Source organism: Lacerta agilis, chromosome 11 (genome assembly GCF_009819535.1).
Source record: "Lacerta agilis isolate rLacAgi1 chromosome 11, rLacAgi1.pri, whole genome shotgun sequence".
In the NCBI taxonomy this organism is placed as follows: domain Eukaryota; kingdom Metazoa; phylum Chordata; class Lepidosauria; order Squamata; family Lacertidae; genus Lacerta; species Lacerta agilis.
In genome coordinates, this window is record NC_046322.1 from 29,429,577 (window position 1) to 29,445,864 (window position 16,288).

The 16,288-nt window shown below is 44.4% G+C and overlaps 1 protein-coding gene across 2 annotated transcripts in view; it reads left to right on the top strand.

Annotated features, from left to right (window-relative positions):
• The window catches only part of MRPS27 (mitochondrial ribosomal protein S27), a 52,267-nt gene that overhangs the window by 28,398 nt on the left and 7,581 nt on the right, over window positions 1–16,288 (top strand). For both annotated transcript variants that reach the window (XM_033163735.1, XM_033163734.1), the window contains 5 exons: window positions 8,606–8,720; window positions 10,146–10,224; window positions 11,285–11,400; window positions 11,584–11,686; window positions 15,509–15,651. In XM_033163735.1, the coding sequence (XP_033019626.1) occupies window positions 8,606–8,720; window positions 10,146–10,224; window positions 11,285–11,400; window positions 11,584–11,686; window positions 15,509–15,651 (556 nt within the window). The remainder of the gene's footprint in view (window positions 1–8,605; window positions 8,721–10,145; window positions 10,225–11,284; window positions 11,401–11,583; window positions 11,687–15,508; window positions 15,652–16,288) is intronic.

Here is a 16,288-nt window from a genome sequence, read left to right on the forward strand (position 1 = left end):
TTCTCTCTACTTATGCTGGTGTTTATTATTATTGACTAGTGGTTTCAGCCCGTTAAAATAACGGGCGCTAGAACATATGTGGTGAATTTTTTTAAAAAACTCAGTTTTTAAAAATATTTCTTCTTTTTTGTCGGGGGGGGGGTGGTGTTTAGAAAGTGAGACCCCATAGCAACCCCATAGTTGCCTTTGACTGTACTTAACCGTCCAGGGGTCCTTTACCTTTATTATTATGATTTGAATGGCAGTGTCCATCATCTTGTGGTCGGGGGCAAGCACCCTCAAATATCTCAAGGGGGGGACAGGGACCTCGGCCCCCAAGAAGTTGGCTCCTATGATAACAACCCCAGCATACATGCTCAATAAGCAGCAGGCGTCGCACAACCTTTATGCAAACGCCACGGAGGCTCAATGAGCATTGAGCAGGTGGCTCCGAAGCGACCAAACGAAACGCATCTGGAATGTGGGAAGCACACCAGCTGCCGCTTTGCTGCTTCACAAATCCCCTTCTCTCTCACACACACAAACACCCTGCCGAGCGGTTCTTTCTCTCCCCCCCTTCCTCTACGGATGCTGGGCAACGTCCATGCATATCCAGGTGGGCTGCAGTCGCTTCGCCCACCGCGCCCCCAGCTCAGCCTCTCCGCCAGCCCCTGGCTCGCCCTGCCCGCTGCTTCGCGCGCTCCCTCCTTCCCTCCCCTCCGGCCCAAGACCCTCCTCGGCTCCTCCCCGCGTCCAGAGCACCAGCCGCCTCTCGGTTTTCTCCCTGCAAACGAAGGGAGAGAGCAGCGCCAGGCGAAACTCGGCCGGAAGGAGATTCCCGCCAAAATGGTGCCCGGGCGGCGGGCGCTCTCGTGGGCTGCGCTCGCGCTGGTCCTCCTCCTCGTGTGTCTGAGTCCCGGTGAGTAAGCCCCGCGCGCTGGAAAGGGGCCGGGCGGCGGGTGCTGCCCCACACTTGGGAGAAGTGGGGCCTGCCTGGGGAGGCATTTTTGTGTGAAGGGGGAAAGAGGGCGGCGGGCATGCAGGATGATGCCCCCCAAGGCAAGGGGGCACACGCTGAGGCTGAGTGAAGCAGCAGCTTCCCGTCAGAATTCCCCAAGGCCGGCGGATGTCAAGGAAGAATGTAGCGGTGGGAGCAGCAGCGTGGCCTTCCTCCTCAGCTTCCCCAATCTTCTGGAGAGCCAGAGTTCCGATTCAACCGCCCGCTTCAACTGCCGACGCTGCTCGCGGCCCAATCTCTCTCCATCCAATCCCTGTGTCCCTGGGGCACATGCGCAGTAGCGCAAACCCAGAGACACACGGACTGGACGCAGAGACACTTGCATTTTATATATATAGATGGAGCTATCAACAAGAGAAGTGATCATCCCAATCCTTCAGTCACTTGTGCTGGAAACAGCCCAAATGAAACCAGTTGACGATTGATTCAGAAAGGCAGAAAGGCACAAAGGGGTGTCTGCCGCAGCCACCAAAAGGTGAGGTTACCTAGAGTTCCTTTGACTTCTACACCATAGCTATTTGACAGTGATGAGTCACATAGTCACATGAGTGATCCATGCCTTTAGTGGTTAGAAGAAGAAAAAGAAGAGTTTGGATTTGATATCCCGCTTTATCACTACCCGAAGGAGTCTCAAAGCGGCTAACATTCTCCTTTCCCTTCCTCCCCCACAACAAACACTCTGTGAGGTGAGTGGGGCTGAGAGACTTCAAAGAAGTGTGACTAGCCCAAGGTCACCCAGCAGTTGCATGTGGAGGAACGGAGACGCCAACCCAGTTCACCAGATTACGAGTCTACCGCTCTTAACCACTACACCACACTGGCTTTCCAGTGGTTAGTCACTGTCTCAATCATTACCTCAGTTGTTTGTCTGAATCCACCTGAAGTTGTTTTAAAAAATCATTTTGGTGCTTTGATATTCGGCCACTCTTCCCAAATAGCACTTTAAACAGGCATAATCGCCCCAGAGTGAATTTCTAGGCAGTTAATCACCTTGACAACTGCAGAGTTGGAAGGGACCGTTGCTGCCCACTGGTTGCTCTATTTGCCAGTGGCATTTGCCCCACCCAGGCCAGATCCTGCTACTTCTAACATCCATTATCCTTCCTTTACAGAATAATCCAATATCTCTTCCCTAGCCCAGGCTAAAGAGGAGGGCGAGAGAGGGATGGATGTTCAGCCTTTATTTATCACAGGGAGAAGACTGTGTTCTGGTTGCCATTCCCTTGGCAATGGCTGTGACTGGTTATCTGGAGACAATTATTATTATGTACCAGAGTAACAAGACTGGTTTAATTTCATGCTTTGATATTGGCAAACAAAACTGTTCTCTCTGCTTAAAGAAAAATAATATTTATCTATCCAGCATCTAAAATGGTGCCATGGAAAGACAAAACCAGATGAACTCTGTCTGCAGGCAACATAAAGAGAAAAGGGGGAAGGAACAACAACCAAAAAGAGAGAGGAAGCAACCATAGAAACAGCTCTTAAAAAGGCCCTGAAACCTCCCATTTCAGCTTGAATCCTAAATCATAAAGAATCCTCTGGCTTAAGAATATGAGGGGCAAAATGAGCCCCCCCCCCAAAATTGGCTTTGTAGATAAGAGCAAAGCAGTTGTCAGCCAACCTTTCTGCAATATAACCTTAGTAAGGGAACAAATGAATTTTGTAGGAAGTTTATGGTACAGTACTGGAGAATATTTTTTTCTTGAAGGATTTCCTACCATGTTTCAGAATTCACATGTTTCCACACACACAGTGAGGGCAGGATGGGGAACATTCAAAATGGCTGTAGAGTTGTCCAGAAATTTGGTGATATGTCCTTGATTCTACAGTAGCTATTCATGATTCAAATGAACCATGATTTTATGTTTGTATAACTTTTGAAGCTACAAATCTCACCAGTTGTTCCTTGACTACCTACGTTGTGACAGGGGAATATTGAGTGAAAGCTACTTGTTGGGTCTAGAAACTGACATACCCAGTAGGAATTGTTGCTCACTATGGGCTGGTATCTTGGGCTGATACGGTTGTTAATGCTAAGATTTAAGGGCCACAGACAGAACTCCTGTTGGAAAAGGCATGGACCTGAAAACTCCACATCTTCTTAGTAGGGGCAGTTCTTTCTTTCTGTATCTGTTCTATTCCTGCCCTGCTGTGCCTCAAAGTGATACCTGGGAGGCATATGAAACTGGAGGTGGTGTCATGAACATAACCCACAGTGCTCTGGTGTTGCTGTTTGGTTAATCAAAGCTGCCTAGCTCATTCATATTTTTAGTAAGTCCCCCCAATGCTCCCCCACCCCCAACTATTGTAAGCCACTTGTCAGCTGGGTGTGTGTATGTTTGCATTTACTTTCTTTGTGTGCTCCTGTCTGTCACAACTAGCAAGAGGCCTGTCACACACACACCCACACACACCCACGGGCAGTTAGGAAATACGGTATGTTGTGGGTTCTGTTTTCCTTTCTTTGAAGCCCTCCTCCCCTTTTCAAATGTTAATCCTGTTGCTAGGGAGAAGTTATACTAGACATGACATCATTCATGTCTTCCCAAGCCATTCCTCTTGTGGCCACCCAGGACTGTGACTTGTTCCATTCCCAAGGGGAGCTGGTGGTACCCTTTGCAAATAGTGTTTGGTGTGTGTTTTGCATTAAAATGCAGCGTTTGGAAATTCTGAGGAATCAGATTTCCAGTTCCTGAACTCTGGTTTTCTTAGCAGTAAATATATTCTTATGTTTTAATTGCAATACTATGCAGTGCTCTCTAAAGCATATCCCTGTCATCAGATCTGTGCTTTAAGCTGCTGGTAAACAGATACTCTAAATACTTTTATTTTTAAGACAAATGTGTAGCATCTCCACCGACTGGGGACTTGTAAGTTTCCTCAACTCATTCCCCCCCTCCCCCTGCAAAATGTCCTAAATTTCTAGAGATCAGATTTAACAACATGATATATTCAGCCAACAAACTTCACAGAGTACAGAACGTTAATTTTACATGCTGTATAAATATCTCAAGAGCTTTGCTAATGGCCAAGAGCATTTAAGTAATGGAGTAGAGGGGAAAATCAATGGAGAACTATGCTTAGTGTTGTTTAAATGTTGTATTTAAATGAATTCAAAGCTTTAAATTTGTTTCTGTTAGAATTTTTTTTTTTAGAATACAAGTAAATATTTCAAGACATTACAGTTTGCTAGCATGCAGCAATGTTTAAATGTATTGAGTTCCAAATTGCATGTACCAGACCCTTTGTGCAGGCAGTTGTATGTGCATAGATTATTTAACTATTGGTTGTTGTTGTTTTTTGCTCCACCTTCCTTCAAGAAACTGAAGGCAGCATATGTCGTGACAAAGATTACTGGATTCACAAACTACCACAGGTGGCTGGCTGTCAAGTGTGGCTGCTAGGTAGTCACTTGGAAGAAAAAGGGCTCACCACCTGCATCTCATCTTGCAGCCAAGGCTGCAGGAAGCATTCCAGCTCTGGCCCGTGTGTGGTCCTTTCAACTCTCAGCTAGGCTTCTTGTTTTCACATGCACCTCACTCTGTAGGACCTTTCCGTTTGCTCCAGGCCAGTGTTGGAGCAACACTCCCTCCTTAACAGTGAACCTTGTGGCCCATCCTGTTTTTGCATCCAGCCTTGCAGTCCTGCTATCCACGATTCTGACCACTCGCTATCTCACCCGTTGTGGCGGTTCGCTCAACCTGCACAGGTCCCCCAGACGTTTAACAGTCCGTTGATACCTGCGCTCACCACTTTGTTAATTAACCGCTGCCACCAACCAGTCTGTCTGGTATTTACTTCACTCCGTTCAGTCAAGGAGAATATTGGAACAAAACTATTTTATTTGAAGTTTAGTACATAAGCATGTGGTTTCTGAATAAACAGTTCTTTCTTCGTTGTGTTCTTGTTAACAACAGTGCCCAATGCTTTCTCCCGCCCTTGTTCCTACTCCTTCCCTTGCCACCCTCCTTCCAGCCTCTCAATACCCACAACAAACCCCCAGACAAAGACCCAGACCCTGACCATAAGACAAGAGAAAAGACCCCCCTTCCTTCCCCAGGAGGGGTTTATATAGCCCACATAACTCCGCCCCCTAAAGGTTCTTACTGGTTATTCCTTTTAACTCCTTCTATGCCATACCTAAGTTTGGGTGATCGCCACACCCGTACACTTGCCAGTTTGGAACAGGAAACTTAGGAGATCATTGGGGCCCCATACAGGATTTTCCGTGCTTTGTGACTGGACGCAGATCTTGGTGTCTGACCTCTCTCTCTCTCTCTCTCTCTCTCTCTCTCTCTCTCGCTAGCTAGTGAGCCAGTCAGTACCAATTAGGTAGTTGATCCATCATAATATGATTCAGCCTGTTTGCCTGTAATTGATGCTTCCTGCAAGCATTTTTGAGCCAGGCCCCTAATGAAAGCAAATATAGGATCTTCCTGTTCTTAATATCAGAGTTCAAGCGAGAAGTGTAGGAACCAATTAGATCAACCAAATGGACATTCATGGCTTGATATTTTAAATGTGCCTTAAAAAAAACACAAGTCTAGCATTAATATGAAGGGAGATAATCCGTCACTTACAACATAGCATATATACATCCTTTAGCTAGCAGCTGGGTCTCTACTAACACTGCAGACTGCAACAACCTCCCTCCTCCCCTTGGTAATCTGTATAGCCGGTAGCCATAAGGGACAATTCTCAGAAACTCACTAGAGGGAAGTGAAAAGGGTTGGTGGCTATAATAGTCTGATAAATGTTCTGGAAAGCATGCTCATTCAGATGGAAGAACCAATCCTACCACTAAATGGTGCTGCAGTTTGGCTCCAGGCTGCTAGCATCTGCGTATTAGTGCTGTTCATTCATCCTGATGTTCTTCAAAAAGAGGTCTGGGCTAGAGCTCACTGGGGGTTTGATCTAATGCTTCCTAGCCCTTGTTGCTCACGGTTACATAGATTTTAGGTTCTTCGGTCTGATGCTCAGACAATGATGGAGACAAATGTTGAGGGAGTTCTTTCTCCCCTTCAGCCCTACCCATCCGCCTCCCAGTTCCTTCCTACTATTAAACACAATTTATTCCATTAATTTCCCCCATAAAATGTTGTGGCTCTTCTTTATACAGTCTGGCATTTTCTAGTCCCGGATTTAACTGTCAATTGTAAAACTGTGTCCTTTAGGAACACTTTAAGGGCATGGGAGTTTATGAGAAAGTTGTTGGAACACTGAAGATAATTATATGTTTTTCTACAACCTAAACCAACATTTCCATTTCTAAATCCTAGTCTGGAAACCACTAGCGTCCACTGTAAAGTAGTTATCTAGCCTTAAAAACCTTGTGGCATTTCAACACTACTGTTGGTGGTGTTTTTATTTTTGGACCTCTTTTGTCCATGAAAGATGACTTCCTCTGGGCGATTACTTTGGTTTACCAGATTTTGTGCCTTGACCTTCTGTAGATTGTCTTGCACAAAGAGCCTGATTCTAGGCTCTGGGGCCCAATTCAAGCTTTGCATCTTGCTGCCAAAAGGCTTCTCACACACTATAATGGTAGCATATGCAATCAAGCTGAGTTGAAGGTGAGATTTGTATTTATATATAATGCACATTTATTTTTGTTGAGGTGTAAACCGCACAGAGAAATCTCAAAACACAAATGCATGCTGCTTCAGCACAGGCCGTGCTCTCCCATTTGGGAAAAGCTTTTTGGTGGTGCGCATGCCAGAGCGTGCAATGTATAAATCCTGCCACAGCACCCTTTAAGCCTAACAGGGCTGCATCTCACGATTAATACTATCCCTACCGGGAAGTAACTTCTCTTCTATTTCGAAAATATAGCCAACAATAAATAAAAAGACAGCACAGAATAGGCTACAACAATCAGTGCAGGGTGTTGTTGTTTTTTGGAGTGGGAAGGAATGGGAGAAGGGTTGCCTTGGGAAATACATTCCCGGAAGGCCTCCCTCCCTGAATGTGCACAGTTCACCCACCTTGATCTGCTCCTTTGTTTGCTTCTCCCTCTGGGCCCAGTCTGCACTTGCTGCTAGCGGGAGAGGAGAAGACACGTGGAGCTTAGTGCCTCTCCTTACTCATTTCACTGCTTGCTTTTTGAGAGAGGGCAAGGAAACAGGCGGCGACAGCAGCTCAAGAAGGCTGACGGGATTGGCAGTGGGCCCCTGCTGGGCAGCGAGCCTTGGCAAGTGCCCAGCAATGCCGAACCCCTGACCCTAGCCACGGTGATAATAATAGATAGATCACAATGGCAGAAGCTGATCTGCTGCAGCTTGTTCTGAATACTAAAATCCATTAGCTGACAATGCGAGGGGCTGTTTAGCCTGATAGTTTATGGAATATTAGTATTACCTTTCTGAAATAGGTTTGTTTCTTTTGTTATCCCGCTTTCTAAATAGCTACCTCAGTTTAGGAAGGCGCTTCAGATAATAACTTCCATATTATGCTGCTGTCATACAAGTTTCCACAGCTTCCTACTTGCAAAGCACTTCCATTTCACAACTGAATAACATGTGAGAGGCAGTATTTTTGTACATCTCCTGCATAACTCCATTTTGATGTATCCTACATGCTAACTCAGGGGATGCGGATGGTGCTGTGGTCTAAACCACAGAGCTTAGGGCTTGCCGATCAGAAGGTCGGTGGTTCGAATCCGCGCGACGGGGTGAGCTCCTGTCGCTCGGTCCATGCTCCTGCCAACCTAGCAGTTCGAAAGCATGTCAAAGTGCAAGTAGATATATAGGTACCACTCCGGCGGGAAGGTAAACGGCGTTTCCGTGTGCTGCTCTGGTTTGCCAGAAGCAGCTTAGTCATGCTGGCCACATGACCCGGAAGCTGTACGCCAGCTCCCTCGGCCTGTAAAGCGAGATGAGTGCCACAACCCCAGAGTCGTCCGCGACTGGACCGAACGGTCAGGGGTCCCTTTACCTTTACATACTAACTCATTCATAGAACATGAAGGTAGAATTCAACATAGCGCTCTCTCTCTCTCTCTCTCTCTCTCTCTCTCTCTCTGTGTGTGTATACAGAATGAAATCAACAGGACTCTTCTCCCCCCCTCCATGTGCCCCCTAAACTTGTTATGGGTCCCATCCCGCTCCAGAACATATTTAGGTCGTGGGAGGCTTGCAGCGAGGGAGGGAAGGGGGAAAGCCAATTATGCAAGTGGACCTTGTTCCATGCACACAACTTAGTCGAATTCCGCACTAGGTCCTTCTGTAGCCATTTAAAAACAACATGGAGGTATCTGGCACTGGGCCGAAAAGCTCACACATGCACACCACATGTCTGCCACTTCCACAAGGGTAGAGGTGAAAATGCATTTTGAAGGCAGGGGTGGTGGTGCTTTTCTATATGACACCGGCTAGAAGAGAGTTTTCTCATGTTTCCCCCTTCCTTTTAAACAAACAAGGCCCTGTTTAATAGGTCTGCACTAAATATGGATAAGTCTGGATCCAGCTCTCTTTATAGATCTACCCCCTGAAACTACAAAGAAAATCTGTGTTTTATACTGCTTATGTTTAATAAATTAACACACCTTTGTAGGCCAGCATGTGCCTGGGTCTCTTTGAATTCTTTATGTTTTGTCTCATCCCTTAGGTTTCGCCACAGCCCAAATTGCTTTTACTTGAGAGACTGGATCATCCATAGCTGGATCAGGCAATGTCTGAAGTTTGGGGGAAAGGATAAAGCTTTGTACACTTTGCAAAATAAGGTGATGTTTTAACAAGACATTTTTCAAATGTTGTTAAACATACATAAGTTAGCTACATCTGAAACCTTTGTGTGAATGTGTCTCCCGTTCGGAAGACTGCATTCTTTGTTTACGATGAAAGTGTGGAATTTTGAATAAACTTCATGCAATCTCTGCTGTTTCCTTTTCGTAGTGGAGCTGACCAGCCAAATTTAAACAAGTCCCAGCTATTTCCAGGGTGCGGGTGGGGAGTTAAACCCATGCTTATATGTTTATCTCCTGCTGGAATCAGTCAGACCTGAAAATGTTCTTTATTGTCTGGATTGTGCCCACTGCTTATTTTAAAGTTCTGTGTTGAATGAATTATTTAATTTATTCCGAGTATGGCATTGTGGAAACTGCTGTGAGCCTTGTAGGCAGCATCAACAAGATATTTTCTACCCAACTCAGAAATGCTTTGAACAGGAGTGGGCAATAATTGCCCGTAGATAACCATCTTTGCATTCCCAGAGGCACATGATCCTTGCAGCATTTATTGTTTAGCTTTTTGGCTTCTCCTTTTAGCTTAGATTTTAAGTTGGCAGTGGATGATGTCTCCTGCTTTAGTGATGCAGAGACATTCTTAAGAGGACCGAAAGAAAGGCTTGTGGGGGAAATTATGCAGGAGCCATACCCTTAAAATGTACTGTTTGGCAAGAAACCCAGCGAAATGACAGGCATCCCTGAGCAATCTTTGCCTCTGGCATAGAGTATAAAGGGCTCTTCCACACTGCACATCGCTAAATGTATCCCTGTGCAATCTTACTGCAAAATTGTAACTATAGGGAACGGTGGAAGGATGCATGCATACAGGGGGCTAGTTGCATGAATGCACAAGTTTACAACTGCTTTTTCTGTGAAGCGTTTTTAAAACCCTGCTCTTCAGCTTTAAAGGCTCCCAGAGCACCTTCCAGATCAATGAAAAGCAAGACAAAGACTTCATGGTGGTGAAGAAAAGCTGTGGCAGCAGTATCATTGCTGCATGTAGAGCTCTGTCTTCCTTCTTGTTAAAGGACTACCTTAAGAGCAGAGACATTGCTGTAAGTCGGCAAACTTGGCTTTACTAGGTTTTTTTTGCCCCTGAAGAACAAAGCTCAGAACAATCCGTGCTACCAGTTTTGAACACCTGAAGGCCCAAGTGGATAGGCAGTAAGGGATGAATGGCCAGCTACATGCAGTTGCAGTTTTCTACTTGCCTGGTCAGTATTGGGCAGTGGTATGTTCCAAAGGACATTCTTCATCCTGGTCCCATTTCAAGCAATGAAAGACAAGTAGAAGTGGGAGATTTACTGGTCCAGGCATGCCCTTGGCCTTGCTGTACTGTGTTACACAATTGTATCATAGTCCAAAATGAGATGAGATGCTAGAAGTATAACTGTTGTGCTTTCTGCTTGTTTTTTTTTGAAGGTTCAGTATGGAATTATCCCAGATTATTTTACCTTCAATATATTGTTGGATTCTTTTATAAAGGATGAGAATTTTGAAGGTAAGTAAGCATATGTCAGCTGCTGGTCATCATGATCTTCCCTGTTTCTTCTTATTTATATATGGCTGCCTTTGGACCTCTTTCTGTTCATCTGATTTGCCATGGTTTTAATGGGAGGAGCCAAAAAAAGTAAAGAACACTGAAACCCGCCTTTCTACTAAGTCAGGACATTGATCCTTCCAGCTCAGTATTTCTGACATCAACTGGCACCAGCGTTTCAGAGTTTCCAGCAAGATTCTTTTCTCAACCCCAGTGCCAATCATGAGCCAGAGATCTTTTTCATGCCTAGTGCATCTCGTCTACTACTAAGCCTCTGTAGCCCTTCTGCAAGAGAGGAGGTTAAAATCGAGCAGGTTGGGGGGGGGGGGTTATTACTGTAATCAAATCACCCAGTGCATTTCAACAAAGGTTGACTGAGAGTTCCTCTGTAGCAACATTATTTTCCAAAGTTTTTTAGCTGACACGGCCTCCTAGTGGAAAGTGCCATCCTTTCTTTAAGCACTTCTAAAGCCACTCAGGAAATAATTCCAGATGATACATCATTCAAGAATTTGTGCATTGTTGCTGGTATTGAGATGCTGTGCCCTCCAGCAGACTTAGGGCTTGTTGTCAAGAGACCTTGCCTTAAGCTGATAGCCCCTGAATTCATTTTGGAGTTAGCTTTGTTAACACAGTCCATGAAGTATTCTTTGATTAGGGTGTTTGTGAGTTTAAAGTCCTTATGTGTAAAGTACTGTGGTCTTGCCTCCCACTTGCGTACCATGACTCTTACCCTCTCTCACTCCCATTTTAATTTTGAGGAAGGTCTCCTGGCACAGAGCGGAACTGTTGCATAGATAAGATACACCAGCTTTGTGACTGCTTCCAGATGTTTTCCTTATGTGCTTCCTGGTTCTGCAAAAAGGCAAATGAGTTCTTCTTCTGATGCTGCATTTTTTTTGCACATCAAGATTCCGGTGTAAAAGAGGAAAGCACACTCGTGTCTTTTGAAACTAATGTGGAAAGAAGAGTCTCTTGGCAAACCACTCCTTTAATTTTTAAATGTTTTGTTTATTGTTAGATGCGATGGCTGTGGTCACTGAGATAATGATACAGGAAAGTTTTGATGAAGTTTCTACACAACTTCTCTCACTCTACGTGATGTACAAGTATTTGACAACCAAATCAGAACTTACGGTAAGCTGTGGCTCAGATGGTAAGATACACAAAGGGGTACGTGCTCCATTCATCTGACTAGCAGCTTCCATTACAGAAGAGTCAATGTGGGCCTGCCTGTATCAGAGAATATATTTTGCATGGTGGTGAAAACCAAGCACCAAATATGACAGCGAATGTGACAGCAATGTTTGCTATTTTTAGTGGGAGGAAGAGAGGAATCTCGGAGCGTCCCTCTTCTTGGCAGGCCTGAAGCAGACGAACACGGTCGGATTCAGTTCCCAGCTGTATGGCTTAGCACTTCTCGGTAAGTTATATAGTGTTTAATTACAAGCATTTTACCATGCTGCTTGTAATCAGTTGATTAAAAGTAGCTGGATTAGTGAGATTCTTTGATTTAAATTCTATTACAGCCTTTGACGGGTTGCAAAATTAGAACTAAATCAAGCTTTGTGTTTTGGCATGCAGTCCAAATAAATCGGAGATGTGTGAGGTTCAAAAATCAACTGGATGTTGTTGCTGCTTTAAATTTCTGCTGAATGCATGAAAATCCCAGTTGGTTGAATCATAGAATTGTAGAGTCGGAAGAGACCACAATGGGGACCGTCTAGTCCAACCCCCTGCAATGCGGGAATCTTCTGCCCAACATGGGGCTTGATCTCACGGCACTGAGATTAAGGGTCTTATGCTCTATCAACTGAGCTTTGTATGTATGAACCCTGCTTCCTGCCAAGTTCTCTCTCTTTCTCTACCCCCACCCATCATCCCCAAGGTTGGGGGCGGGCAGGAATACTTACCTTGGAAAACGAGTAAAGGGTAACAAGTGATGGATGGTTCACTTCGACACAGAACAGGGCCTACAAGGCTACTGCAAGTGATGTACAGGGTGCCATTTTCTTCTGGGTGTGCAGCTAGTAAGAACATAAGAAAAGACTAGTCCAGCATCTTGCCTCCCACAGTAGCCAAAAAGATACCTTTGGAAAGCCCACAAGCAGGACCTGAGCATCACTCCCCTTTTTGGTGCTCCCCATAAACTGATATTCATAGATACACTGATGCCTTTGATACCAAAGGTCACTTATTTATTCATCATGCTGAGCTCAGAGGTTGCTAAAAACAGTCATCATAAAAATGCACAATTAAACATAACAGTAAAATAAAACATCGGATATAGTATTAACAGACAGTGATATGGCAGAGTAAAGTAATTCTGATTTTGTCCAGAGGCCAGATGAAATAAATGTGTTTTAAGTTGTTACTTGAACAACAAAAGAAACTCCGTGGGGAGGGAGTTTCACAGCAACGGTGCCACTACTTAAAAGGCCCTGCCATGTGTAGCAGCCCTATAGACCATGTCCATCGAGGGAATCATGAGCAAGGCCACCTGGTATGGCGTGTGTGTGTTTGTGTAATTGTCCTTTAAGTACTTGAGTCCTTAGGACTAGTTGGGTTGTCTGTTTTTGTTTCTATTATGTATTTTCTTTTTTTATATTTTGATTTTATGTTGTGAACTGCCCTGAGATCTAGAGGTGTAGACAGTATACAACTTTAATAAAAAATAGCAGTCCTTGATAGCTGTATCCTCTATTAATTTGTCTAATCCCCTTTTAAAGACATCCAAGTTGGTGGCTATTGCTACATATTGTGACTCCCAATTGTGCTGTGAAGAAGTCCTTCCTTTTGCGTTTTTCAAACTACAAGCACCATGATCCCTAGCAGTAGATGACGCTCTAGGCATCATTTGCATCTAAGATGAGTCCTTGTGAGGTTTCTTCTGTATCAGACTAAGACCTTTTATTCCTTAAGAAAAGTGGGAGAGCAGAGCACCAGCAGAGGTTTGGTGTGGCGTTTATTTTGAATTGGGCCAAGCTTGAAGGAGGCAGGACCCAGCTCAGAATGGGACCAGATTTTTCAGGTTGTGGTGCATTTTGAATTCACACCTTTAAAAACTTAGGTAAAGGTAAAGGGATCCCTGACCATTAGGTCCCGCCGCGAACGACTCTGAGGCTGCGGCGCTCATCTCTTTCTATAGGCCAAGGGAGCCGGCATTTGTCCACAGACAGCTTCCGGGTCATGTGGCCAGCATGACTAAGCCACTTCTGGCTAACCAGAGCAGCACACGGAAACGCTATCCCTAAAATAAAGAATGGTTTTCTTCCTATTCATCAGAATACCAATAGCAGGTATAAGAATCTACATATATTGACATGGAGGGAAAGGGAAGGGTGTCAACTTCAGAGCAATTATTCATCCTGTCTCTCCACATGATTCCATAAACCCACTGAGATTCCACACCTTTGCGGGGGGGGGGGTTAATTCTGAGGCTACGGTGTCTGAAGTCCCGTGTTTCAAGACCCTTCTTATGTTGTATTATGATTTTATTTCATACGAGGTTAAAAGTCCATGAAAGTTTTGCCCTTCTCCATTCCTAGCTGTTAATGGCATGTTTACCCTTAGGTGCAATACAGTTTTTGTCAAAAAAATAATAATAATTGTTGGATAGTTGCTCTCTCTCTAAGTTTCACAGCTTGTTAACAATGATAATAATGGCCATGACAGGTCAGGATTAGGGCGCTGATTCTGATTTTACCTGACTTAAAGACAAAACTGCAGATGCAGTAAGAACCAAGATGAAAACTGCTGCAAATTGGCAGAACTGTGGGGTTCCCCCCCCCCTTGAGCTATTGATACATAAATGCATTCCTCCCCTCTTTGGTTACTGCAGATGTATGTATGTATGTATGTATGTATGTATGTATATTTAAATATAGCCCAAATAATTTAGGAAGGCATTGCACTTAGCAAATCATTTTACTGTTGTGTGCTAGTGACCCCGCTGACATTGAGATTCAGAAGATCAAAAGCTATTTTCTGCTATGTCACGCATTCTGCAGTCTTGCCAGATCTAATGGACTAGACTTCTGCAAAGAGTGAAAGATGTCTGTGGGCATAGACTGGCCTGGAGCACCTTAGCAGTTTATATTTAGCAATCGCCCAACGAGCTTTTGTTTGCACACACGTTCCCGTGCTTCTCTGTGGCCTCCCTGTTTGGGGAAGAGAGATGAAGGTGTGTCACAGTGGTTTGCATTGTTAGATATACCTTTGTGATTAACGTAGACAGTTAAAGGTGATAGAAACTCCAGAAAGACGAGCAAGGCCACATCTGAAATGTTTAACATCAATGATTGGGTTTCACCAGAGAGACAACAGCAAGGGGGGGATCCTGCTAATAAATAATTTTAGGTTAGCCATTGCTCAGGTTTTAATCCACACATAGTTTAGGACAACTTGAAGTGTTACAAGGTCTTTCAATATAGAAAAACAGATATGTGCCTGAAGACATCTGTGTAACTTCCTGTACTTGGGAAAACAGTAATATGTGTTGCAGCCCTTGGTGCTATGAGTATACAATAATCAAGGAAACCAAATATTGTCTCTAGGTAATAAAGGACGCTAATATGTCATGTGCAAGTTAAGTCTAACACTATCCTCCAACTCCCCTCACCATACACAAACTAGTGTGAATATTTTGAACATTGCTTTGCTCTTTCCGAGTTCAGGAAACTTACAAATATGATCAAGCAGAGAAGGAGACTGTAAGGATTCCCACTCCTCTAGCTGAAGCCTCCATGCTGTTATTGAGGTCTACCTGGCCTCAAGAGGGGTTTTTGTTGTGGGGGAGGGGGGTAATGTGGCAAGAAAGAGACAGGAAGACACCATTGTTGCTTTTTTGACTGACTTCTACTCATTTTCCAGGGGCAAACAACCACTATTTGAGGCCAAACTGAGGTGGGAATGGAAGCAGAGGTTTAACTCTTTCCTCTCACACCATTGTCCTGACAAAACTCTTCCCTTGGTGCTATGTTGATAGCAAACAAGTGGAGATTTTCATCAGGACCACAGCAGGGGAGAAAATAATTAAGCTTTCCCTTCCAACATGCTGTAGCCCCAGTGAAGACTCAGGCGCCCTGGATCTGCTGTCCAAGTAAAGACACTGACATGATTCACAGTGATGTGTTTAGCATCTCGTCTACTTTGAGTACGGGAAATAGGCTTCCAATTTTAACGGTGCTTTCTACTTTAAATAATGCAGTAACATTCACAGTGTCTGTTTTAATAACAACAACAGGAAAAGTGGAGCTGCACAAGGGGCTACGAGCTGTGTACCACAAAATGCCGCTCATTTGGACCCCCGGGTACCTGAACAGAGCCTTGCAAGTGATGGAGAAAGTGACGTTGCTTCCTGATGATACAAAGCTCTGCAAGGAAGCTGTAAGTGGAGAACTGTTGTTTTACAAAGCAGGGCCTTGTGCATTTTTTAGAAGAGAGCCTATGGGTTTTCAAAGGAGACCAGCAGCCTGGTGGCCACTGCTGTTTGCCCTAAGGTTTTGCATTGCTCAAACTTCTGTTGATCTGATTGCATTCAGTGGCATTTTTCTTCACCTTGAGGAGGAACATCCTTTCCAAAAGACTAGAGGTGCACACTTTTCAGCTTCTTCTGTTTCTGACTTGGAGGGTGCCAAAGAGGCAAAGTGCCTGGCAGAGTTTTCCTTTTCACCCTCTGCTCCTCATGTAGTGGGGAGAATAAATGGGGTATTCTGGACTCAAGTCAAAACACAGTCTAGATTATTTATACTGCTGCTAAGCAGTTTACAAATAAATAAATAAAAATACTAAACATATAAACACACCCATAAAACAATTCAATCAAAGCATTAAAATAAACAGCCATAGTTGAAATGTACAGTAAAACAACCCTGTTGAAAGAGTTAAAACAGCAAATAAAGCAGGATGTTCAAATCAGGGCATCAGAGGAATGCTTGTCTAAACAGGTTTGTCTTTAGGAGCCCATGGAATGCCCATGCTGATGGGGCCTCTCATATTTCAGCAGGGAGAGTAAAGTTAATAG